This window comes from Drosophila grimshawi, unplaced genomic scaffold (genome assembly GCF_018153295.1).
Source record: "Drosophila grimshawi isolate 15287-2541.00 unplaced genomic scaffold, ASM1815329v1 contig_1377, whole genome shotgun sequence".
Classification (NCBI taxonomy): Eukaryota; Metazoa; Arthropoda; class Insecta; order Diptera; family Drosophilidae; genus Drosophila; species Drosophila grimshawi.
The window spans coordinates 23613742-23624528 of NW_025062900.1; the positions used below are offsets into that span (position 1 = coordinate 23613742).

At 41.3% G+C, this 10787-nt stretch overlaps 2 protein-coding genes and 1 long non-coding RNA gene across 5 annotated transcripts; 2 read left to right on the forward strand and 1 right to left on the reverse strand.

Moving 5' to 3' along the window:
• Nucleotides 1-550: 550 nt before the first annotated feature.
• LOC116805722 lies at nt 551-3453 on the forward strand. Of its 2 annotated transcripts, none has more exons than XR_004365358.1 (3): nt 551-727; nt 783-927; nt 3333-3453. It is a non-coding gene; the product is annotated as an uncharacterized LOC116805722 (long non-coding RNA). The 2 variants fall into 2 exon arrangements; XR_004365357.1 differs by lacking the exon at nt 3333-3453 and adding an exon at nt 983-1308.
• Nucleotides 3454-6764: 3311 nt separating this feature from the next.
• LOC6566930 lies at nt 6765-8495 on the forward strand. 2 transcript variants are annotated; one of them, XM_032739625.2, is made up of 2 exons: nt 6765-8161; nt 8244-8495. In XM_032739625.2, exons 1-2 carry the CDS (start codon nt 6936-6938, stop codon nt 8251-8253), a joined length of 1236 nt encoding a protein of 411 aa, XP_032595516.1. In that variant the 5' UTR covers nt 6765-6935; the 3' UTR covers nt 8254-8495. The 2 variants fall into 2 exon arrangements, with proteins under 2 accessions (XP_032595516.1, XP_001993338.2); XM_001993302.3 differs by having other exon boundaries at nt 6851-8161; nt 8238-8495.
• Nucleotides 8496-8589: 94 nt separating this feature from the next.
• LOC6566931 (ubiquitin-conjugating enzyme E2 Q2) lies at nt 8590-10177 on the reverse strand. The gene is made up of 2 exons (XM_001993303.3): nt 10137-10177; nt 8590-10078 (listed from the first exon to the last, which is right to left on the reverse strand). The coding sequence occupies exon 2, from the start codon at nt 10036-10038 to the stop codon at nt 8893-8895; it is 1146 nt and encodes a 381-aa protein (XP_001993339.1). The 5' UTR covers nt 10039-10078; nt 10137-10177; the 3' UTR covers nt 8590-8892.
• Between the last annotated feature and the right edge of the window lie 610 nt (nt 10178-10787).

Consider the following 10787-nt stretch of genomic DNA (forward strand, 5'->3'; position numbering starts at 1 on the left):
TCTCGAACTCATCGCAGCCAGGTGGCGTCTGATACTCAAACCCCTCGTTATCCAGCATATCCTGCAGCAGTTCCTGTGTCAACGGCATAAGACGTTGATTAGAGTTTGGTGGTTTTTTCCTTGGCAACATAATTTTCACTTAAATTTTGATAGGACGAAAAATTTGGATATGGAATAAAATCGACAGATACTGCAGGTCAATAGTATTACTAATTGTTAATCTGAATAGATGACAGCGGTAAATTTAGAAGTGTGAATCAAAGCAAGTGAACTAAATTTAAAGTAATTGTGTTGAGAACCATTTGAGTTTCAAAGCTTTCTTTGAACTTGGATTTTGGCATGAATTTTTCTTCATACCGATAAGTAATTGTAAATGTATTATTTAATTGCAGCATTCCAATTGATATATATAGATGGCTTAATATAAATAAGCATTGTGTTCTCTGTGAATTTGAGTTTTGAAAAGTTTGTCATAGTTGTTCATCACATGTAATATCAAAGAAATTTTTATTTAGCCATGATTTTTTTCAAGAAATTTTTATTTTGTATATCCTTACACTTAGGCTGCTATATACTGGCTTACTATCTTATCTTACTCGGATTCGGCTGTATATTTCTGGTGTTGCTTAAGATTGCCATCTCTTGTCCACGCATGCTCGTTTTATGGATTCTGCATTCCCAGATCAATGTCGTTGCTGGCGTTTTGCTGCTGGCTTCCGCTGCTGATGTAAGTCCTGTAAAAACACAATCGAAGCAAGAACTTAATGAATGTCAGTACACAGCCTATTAATCTTTACTACTTACTTCCCATACACAATTTTGTGAAGGTGCTGAGCTTGATAGCAGAATTGATTTTCTACCTATTAATGGCCAGCAGAAGCACTGGAAATGATGCGTTGTTTGCATACTCAATTGTCTCGATTTTCAGTAAGTTACGTAAGATATGATGAATGTAAGTCTAATAGTCACATTTTGGCTGCAGGTACAATCTACGTAGTGCTTGTGGTTTTCTCCTTTTATGAGATTTTGCAGAGAACGTTTTAAGCTGGTTTTGTATGCGTGGTGGCTTCACTGCAGCTTATGGCTTATCATGGCTAAAGAAAAACGGTAGTTGGTACGGTCGACGTCGAGCGGACTTAATCACAGCGTGTAGCATTTTGTGCCGTGATTAAAAGTAAATTTATTAGGCAAATGTTGCGCAATTGGTCGCCAGCATTCAGCTTACAGTGCATAAATCGTGCGGGGCCAATTGTCACCAGGCTCCAGGCTCCAATTCATACCTTACCCCACAGCTCCAGCTCCAGTTGCACCTCCATCGTTTTTCTTCTTTTTTTTTTTTTTTGACTCCGACTTTGGCTTAATTATCGGCGCACCGTTGCGCTACATGCGTGCTAATTGAGTGCGGCCAGTGACCAACTGACCAACTGAGCTTGCGACGCGGACATGGAGTTGGACACGAGCATTGACGTCGACGCCGACGTCAACGTGGACGCCACGTCCTGCTATGATAACAACAACGCGACGACAAACGCACGCTGTGCCAAAATGAAAATTATGTTGCAATCCTCAACGCTCAACGCTCAACGCTCAACGGTCAACTCTGCCTGGTCACTAGTCACTGATCGCTGATCGGGGGGGCTTAATTAATTTCGTTGATTAATTGAAAGTGCGCCTTGACTTGAATTTTTTTTTTCTTATTTTGCTCTTATCTTCTTGGTAGTACTTGGCTTACTCGCTGTAGCAGTGGCAAAGTTGAAGGCAAGTATGAAAAATGTGCGCAACTGGTGGACTTAAATAAAGTTTTGGGCAGTTTCAGTAGTATGTTGAGGGCGTTGCCATTGGGTCCAACCCTTTTGGTCCATTACTCTTAACCGACCGATTCGATTATTGGAAAAGTTATGACTGACCGCAGGGTAAAAGGGCCTCAACTCGAATGCAACTGCAACTGCAACTGCAGTAACAATTACAAATACAATTTAAGTGCATTCAATAAATATGCTTTTGGCGTTCGCTTTGGTTACAGTTACTTAATTGGTTATATACATATGAAGTGGGCTCAAAATAATCATGTCGCTGGCAGGCTAACCTGAAATATTAACGTTCTATCATAACAACACTATCATAATAGAAATTATCTCTAATATGCAGGGAAAATCAAGAGAAATATAGAGATAGGGAAAGTGTTGCATTAAGGTTGTATTGAAGAAACTCTCTATTTATTTGTGGCCCATTTAATGATTTTTTTTTTTTTTTAAAGAAATAATTGGTTGTGGTGATTGGCTTAATTTGTTTGCTCATTCCCTATATTATAGTTCTCTCTTACTCATTACACTGAGTCTAAGGAAAACCCTTTAAAAAACTTGACCAACTTACATTCGCAACTTTTGTTCATATATCATCAGCCAATACCAATAGCTGTGGGGCATTTAAATTATTTGCGTTACACTCGCAATTTGCCGCAAGGCAATTTCTTGATTAATTAGGCAAAGTTAAAGGTGCAACTCACGTAAGTTGATTTATTTATTTTTCGGTCCAGGAAATGGGCCAAGTTAATGGTTATTTGACATTTGCAATCAGTGTAGGAACAAGCGTCGCAGGAGCCACGCACTGCCGGCAAGTGAATGGGGCAAGTAGCGACAGGTAGTCCACAAAACAACAAAAACTGCAACTGCAACTACCACCTTAAACCAATTCCAATAGCGTGCAACGTAGGTGGCACTTGGACACATTTTTGAAATGGGCGCCCGTTGGCCAATTGTAAAACTTGGCCAATTGACTAACTAGCCAAGTGTCCAACTTGCCAAATTGAAAACGAAGTTACGATGCGGTCGACGATTTGTTTATGCACAATCATTTCTGATTGCAAATATTTATACTCTTACCATGGACACTATAATATTGCAATGCACTTGGTATAATCGAGCTGAAGCTCATTAAGGAACACAACAAATTTAATTCTTGTTTAAAATCGGAGATTTTTCCAAATATCTTAATTAAAAAGTTAGATCGTTAAATCATTCTATTAGTTAAAAATTCATTTTGTATATGAACGAACCATTTTCGAACGAACCATTTTCGAACGAACCATTTTCGCACAATCCTCGAAGCAATATTTTGCAGTTTTTTTGAGAAGAATTGTGTTGTAATAAATCGATTTTATGACACATACAAATGAAAATGTCTTAAAGAGTATTTAGACTTCCGATCGATAAAAATAGCTCCACCTTCATGAATGTATTTTTATTATTTGTATATTTTTTTTATTTTGTATTTTTAATTTAATGAAATATTACGCGCACGTGTCAACAGAGCGATAAAATTTATTTACGCAGCACTGCGGGTCAAGTGAAAGCACATTTTGCTGGCATCTCGGGAATTCAGACGCTGTGCAGACCTTCAAATTGAATTTACGCCGGCGCTGGGCAACGGCTTCAGCTAAAGCAAAAGTTTCGGCTTCGGGTTATGTTTTGGGGATCAGTGCCCAAAAAATTGAAATCGAAATCGAAATGTAAACCTGACTGCTATAAAAATGGGCGTAGGGCAGCCGCTCTGACACCCGGCCATATTTTAAATGTCAACAGGCAGTCGCCCGACCAAACTGAAGATCTCGAAACGCGGCAGCAGCCAAGGATGCTACTCCACACACACACAGACACACAGCGTAGTTGCCTTGTCCATGCGCATCAAAAATTCAATAAAATACCATTAAATTACAAAATGAAGACAATTCATTTTTTTCCGATTTTTTATTTAGCTTCTCGTATAAATTGCTTCGGACTCTGGGGCAGGTCTGTTTTTGGGGGATCATGTTCTGTGTTGGGTTTATTATGCGCTGCATTTTGTATCTTTAAGCAGCAGCATTTAATGTCGCTTTGAGGTTATAAGCAATAAAATATGAAAATCTGCGCTTATAAATGTTGAAAACAACATTTATCGTAATATTTTATGAAATCAGTGAATATTCGGTGAATGGTTACAATAACAACAGCAACAACAGAAGACAATGCCACATTATTATTAAAGTACCCCAAAAATTGACTTGCAATTGCATATATTTTATGGGAAGGTTTTCTTTTGGCAAATGATTGATGAACGATAGTGGTAATATAGTAAATCTGTAATGATAGACTTGTTTGTGTCCAAACAACATCAAGTTGTTCTCCTTCACAATGGGCATTCTTCTTAGAATCTAGAGAAACAGATAATTTATCGGAATGAAGATTGATAAGATTTAGGATTTAGGTTAATAAGAATATTTGTATAATTTACTATTTAATTTTTAAATACCAAATATTTCTTTTGGAATATAAATCGACAAAAATGATCTGTAAAATATGAACTAAGATCAAGTAAATTGGGAAACTAATAATATAAGCGAATTGCATTTAAATATGTTACTAGTTAGCCAGAAATGATTATTTCTTTGTATGAAAATTGACAGATTACATCATATACCTCTAAAATATACACCATAAATTATATTAACTCGTGACTTTTATGACTCGTTTGCAAACAATAATTTTCCACTTTTTCAGCACAAAGTATTTAGGAGCTCATTTCTAATACAAGGTACCCGAAGTACCTTGAAAATACTTAAAAGTTGACTCCAATGATAGGCGTGGCAAGGCCATCAACGGAATTAGTCAAAGAGCATTAAACAAACGTCCCCACAGCCCACAGCCCACGACAACGACAAGAGATATACGCCTTTTACAAACATATATGCACAATATTTAAAAAACTCATAAGCATTTGTGACCATTGTGACGCTCCGACTAATGGGCCGTTTAAGCGTTTCGGGACAAAGCCGACGGACAGACGGTTCGGCCTACACAATTCCACAAACCCCATGTAAAACTACTGTGGATGCAAGTGCTCGCTTGCTGTTGCTCCTGATGCTGGTCATTAGGCTGGCACCAGCTTTAACTCCACTGGCTAAAACTCTTCTTCCACTGCCAAATCCAACAGTTCCAGTGACGACGCACAAACAGTTGAGTGATGCGCATTGGGGGTCATTTGTGTCGGAGATGGGGCGTCACTTTGGGGGCTGGGGCTAATTTCCATGTTCCAATGTTCCAATGTTCGGTTACCGGCTCTAGAACAGTTCATTCACTCTGCAAACACGAGCACTCGAGTAATTTCGGAGCTGGTAGTCTGTTCAGCTCGTGTGACTCGTACAAAGCAGCTTAAGTGATTGCCGGGGCCTAACACCTACCGGCCAGCAGGTAGTAGAGCTTATGTCCGAGATCCGGCCATCTTTTGCGCTTCACTTGTTGGCAATGGCAATTTAATGGCTCGGCAATTGCTGACCCGTCGCTGACTACAAAGTTGCCGTTGGCACTCTGGCTGCACTTGGACTCTGATATCTGGAACTCGGAAAAACATTGCACTACACTTGGCGTTGTCGTTGTCTTTGCCAGCAACATGAGTATGATTTATAGTAGTCTATGTGGCCAAGCTTAAGCAGCTTCTGCTCTGCTCCGCCCTGTCCTACAAGCCAAAATGGCAATTCGTGATGTTCGTTAGCTTTGACTAGCGATGGCAACGTGTCGTGCTTTTGGTGACAGCTCGTGACTTTGTCAGCATCGCACAAAATAGTATCGGCAAAAGCTTTAAATGCTATTTCAACACCATATTAATAAGCATTTGAGTTTTGTTAAATAATTTAATTATATAAATTTATGTATATAAATTAAAGTAGCCTTAGCTCATTACAAATATATCAAAAATGTCGACAATTGTTCTAAGCAAGTTGAATAAAAGCTTGACAACTTATTTTTCATACATTTGAAAGATTTTTAATTTATTCTGAAAACATTCCTTTTAGATATTTATATTGTTTTGGCAAACATTTTATTGATTATCCTTCTGTGGCGTGCCCCATCTCCAACTGGAGGCTGTGTCTGTCTGTCCCGGTTAATGCGTATCATTTTTCATACCTCAGGCATGGATTTAGCATAATTGTATTTTATATTATTTGTGCTTAATTTGCTGTACCGTCGTGCACCTGATTTGCTAAATCATTTGAGAGACGGAGACAGCGAGAGTGAGTCAGTGAGAAAGACTCTAAGAATATTTGATAGTTCTGCTCTGTTCTTCGGTCGCTTAGCCGCCGGGCAGTGTCTTCTTCTCTTTTGCTCGCAGACAAGTTCGTTAATTTGACGCTCGCACCTCGTTCGCATAAATTTCCCAAGTGCCTGATCGGAGGAGCACGGAGCACAGAGTGAGGGGTGTGGCAGAGAACCACTTGCAGTACCACGTCCCGTTCGTCTAGTGTATTGCTGATGCTTGGGCTATTAGCGCACAATGCCAACGCCTGCGCCGCCCACTCCAATGGTGGTGCCGCCACTTTACTTCGGCTTCCAGCGAGACTGAGCTCAGCTTCAGTTTATGGTCATGCGGCGTTCCTTTTGTCAATTTCCAGACATTTGCCTTTAAGTGCAGCCACAAAGCGGCTGCCCAGAGATTTATGTTGTTCTGTTGTCATTTTAAGTTAATGGCTTGTAGTTCTCCCGCTCTCCCTTTTTTCTCTCTCACCAGAGTTTTTCATAACTCTTTGCATAACCTGATGATCGTTTCTTTGCCTTCCCAATTGGCGGCTGTTTGCAGGTGAATTTGCGCCAAGGCAGCTAGCTAAATTTATGACTCGACTTTTAAATTGGTTTATGGCAATTTCCGCCTCACCCACACACACACAACACACGCACACACCCAATCACATCACACACATATGCACGAACTATCAAATTTGTGGCAATTTCGATAAATGTGAAAAAATTTACTTCGATTCAACTTCAAAGTTATCGATGCCATCAATTCGAATACTGGGTAGCACTGTCAACCACATTTTGGCAAGTTTGTCAATTACTGGCAAAAAGTTCATTTGATTTAACTTTCGGTGTATTTTCGTTTTTGTTTTTTGTCAATCAAACAAAATGAATAGCCACAATGCGAAGGCGATTGCGGCAGCTGTTGCAATTGCCGCGGCTACCGCAGCAGCATCCACTGATCCTGAGAAGGAGTCCGAGTCGAAGCAAAGTCTGACCGCTTTGGTGCTATATGTGGATGTGGCTACGAAAATGCCCAACACGGAGAATACGCCTTCACCACCGCCAGACTTCACCTTACTTCGCGAGGATTTTCCAGCATTGCCCGGAGTCGAAGATGATTTGAGCACTGCTCCCGAATCGACCGACTGGCCTGCCATCATAAGCGATGACGATCCGGAACAAGTTGAGCAAGCCGTATCCGTGCCGAAGGCGGACCCAGTCAATCTACAGGGTAACGGCAACTCTCAATCTGGCAAACATGAAGCACTGAAGACAAAGCCATTTGCCGTTGCACGCGTTGCTGCCACCACCGAGGTGTACTCGCCGGGCTGCAATGAGTCAGAGCCGAATTTCATCGGCGAGTGGGAACGCGCCGGGAACAAGCCTCGGAAGTCCAACATTGGTCCGCCGCCTGGCTATGAGAAATTCAAGTTCTACGGACGCTTGAAGACCAACCGCATTGGTCTGCCGTTGGGCGGTGTGACCTTTGACGTCACACCGCCTCTGATTAATAAGGACATGCCGCCCCAAGTAAACACCAGCATTGAGGGTGCCTATGGATTGGTGGAATTGGCTCGCAATTTGGAGGCTGCACAACACAATCGGCAGCTTTTGTCACAGTTCTTTGGTCACGATACAATGAATCTTAATGTGAATGCGAACTGCTGGTTGAACCAGCTGCATGCTGGCTTTGCTGGTCCGCTGCAGGGCGGACGCTGTGCACCTCATGAGATTAACAGCAGTGTGCCGCATTATTATTACCGCACTGACGGTAAGCAGTTGCCGCAGCCCAAGATTGACCAGATGCAAGTGGAGCTGTTGTTCTTTTTTTTCTATTCATATCCGGGCGATATGATGCAAATGCTGGCAGCAGCTGAGCTGGCAGAACGCGGCTGGCGTTTTCACATTTACGAGCGCCTCTGGCTGCGGCGACAGCCGGACAATCCGCACTATGTTATGAATGGGTATCAAGAATCCGGGGAATTCAACTACTTCAACATGGTGCACTGGCAGATTATGGCGCGCCACTTTGATCTGAAGTCAGAGGACCTAGAGCCCACCATCACCAAAGCTGAGCTGCGAAAAAATTATGGATACCATCCCCAAATGAGGTAGGTAATCGAAGAGAGCTGCTCACCAGACAGTAATCATTATCCCATCAACTCTCTCCCCTTTTGTCTTTCCCAGCGACAGCTTCCTTTGAGCCGGGCTTTGGCGGTGTAATTGACTCAAGTCTACTACGGACAGATTTGCTAAGCAAGTTGTCTATTGTATAAGAGTATATTAACATTAAATGGTTTATCAAATATACATACCAAAACTAATATAAGTGCTTTGGTAATGAGATAGGATCCCCGGTACCCACCCAGTGACTGATCATGACGATAAACGGACTAAAGTCGAGTGTTGCTTTTCTATCAAAATTTTGGCAAGAAACTATCTACATCGGACTACTATTTTACTTTCCTTAGGAAGTTCTTGTTTCTAAAAATGAAAATCTTGAACCAGTAGGAATGGTTTAGTAGAAAATGCTTGACTCGTAAATACCTTTTATTTGGGATAGTTACACTGAATATTTCTCACGTGCTTCTAAATTGACCTTGCAATTTGTACAGATGATCAATGTTACGTCAATTATGTATTGAGTGGAATTATATATCATATGGTATAATACAATATAATATTGGTACAAGGCAGAACTGAATATAAACGTTTATAGTGTAAGTATTGAAAATAGCTCGCAATTGCTTTTGATAGTTTGTCTGGCTTAAAATGTGTACAAATAATTTTTTGTTGTTGGTATACTCCTCAGAGAAACGTACTATTAAACAGCTGGTCGAGCTTAACCACTATTCTTTGGAGGGGTGAACCAACCAAAATGCTCGTGAACTCTCAACATCGAGTTGTAGCTTTGCTGAGCACGGGCCAAACTGTTCTCGGTCCGGGATATGTTCTCAGTTGAGTGAAAATTGATGCGCGCATTGCCCTCGACCAGTGTGGCGGCAATTTGCAATATTACTGCCTCGACATTGTAGGCGGAGCTCCAGCCATTCTTGGTCAGCAGCTCCATGCATATGGCACCGCCGATCAGCACATGGCCGCCATAGATAACTGGATGCACGACCCGGACAAAGGGTGGCTCAAACGGATATTTGTCGCTGAACAATGCATTCAACTGAATATAATCCGTACCCTCATTTTCTTTGAGCTTCAACAGATCGCTATGTAGTGGACTATCGGAATCTACAGAGTTCAAGCAAATATTCCAATTGTAAATAGAGTCCTCGACCAGCTCGACTGAGTATGTTTTCTGTTTGAATACTTTTGATCGATAAATATCGCGAAGTTCCTTCATTAGGCGATCGCTGGCCAGCACAGATCCAGTATCGGCAGCTTCCGCATATTTCTGTCTTAATTTTGTGCGCAGCGCTTTTAGAGTATCCAAATGCTCCTGATCAATACCATCATTTTCGTTTACTATCTGCAAATCTTCTAATTCCAATGGGACACTCTCATCACACTCGGTCTCTGACTCGCTTTCGCTGTTGGGTTCCAGATCGAGCAATTCGTTCTGCTCGAAATTTGAATCACCAATCGCCTCATGGGAAATGACTTTTGGTTGCGATTCAATTGGCACCGTCAAGTCATCAATATCACTGGGAACAGGAACCTTGTGGCATAGGCACAATTCGCGCAGCAGCATCCCAACCTGCAAGATTACATGATTGTCCCGCCCTTCTGTGGTGCCTAAAATTTGCACGGCATTTATAACGCTTTGCTCATCGGACTCGGAAAACCAGACTGGTGGTGTTGACGGATACGTTTCCATTATGTTCGCATGGATGTCATAGTGTTTGCCATTCTTATCAATAAATCTGCAGAGCAGCTCGTCCAAGGTGGCGTTGTGTATCTGAAAGCGTGCGTGAGTCTTTGGAAACATTTGCTTCAGCGTTTTAATTTCAAGCTTCAGAGATTGCAGGCACGCCATGTCCTTGGCTAACGCTTGGGTCGCAGCCCAGAAAGTTTTGCTGGAAAATGGTTCTGCTATTTTCTTATTATTATTATTATTATTATTTTATTTCTTACCTCTGATTCAACACAAAATTTAAACGTGTTTATGTCAGAACCTCTCCGATTACGAACTTCTTGTGTTCTAATGAAATTTAAGTTAATGAATTATTAAAGAAAATCGGGCTACTAGATTAGCAGTAGCAAAAAAAATCGATTAGAAAATAAACAAATGTCTGAATCAAAAAGCGAATGGAATAAGCTGCACATATGTAGATAATGCACGCATAGTTCAAATTATTTAAGAAAAAACAAATAAAAATACTATAAAATGTTGTCAGCGAGTTCAATAAGAAATTTGGTGAGGATCGACACACCTTTAAGCTGAGTGTATCCAATATCCACATCCACATGCCACGCGCGTCACTGGCAACTGCTTGAAATGCCAGCGCAGCCACTGTGATCACTGTGATCACTGTGGCCACTGTGGCCAAGCCTCGAAGCACAGTAGAAACGCGGCTCATTAGCAAAATGGAGCAGAGTCTGTCGGTGGCACCGTTAAGCAAGCCAAATCAAACGAATGAGCGACCACACGATCTGTTGGCCAAGTGTCGCTTTGCCCGCTAATTGCCACGTAAATTTGCAACCATTTTTGGCAGCTCATTAAATTTATTATTAAAACAAAACGCTGGCCAAAGTTAATTGCCATCAAATTGACATACGAGACGA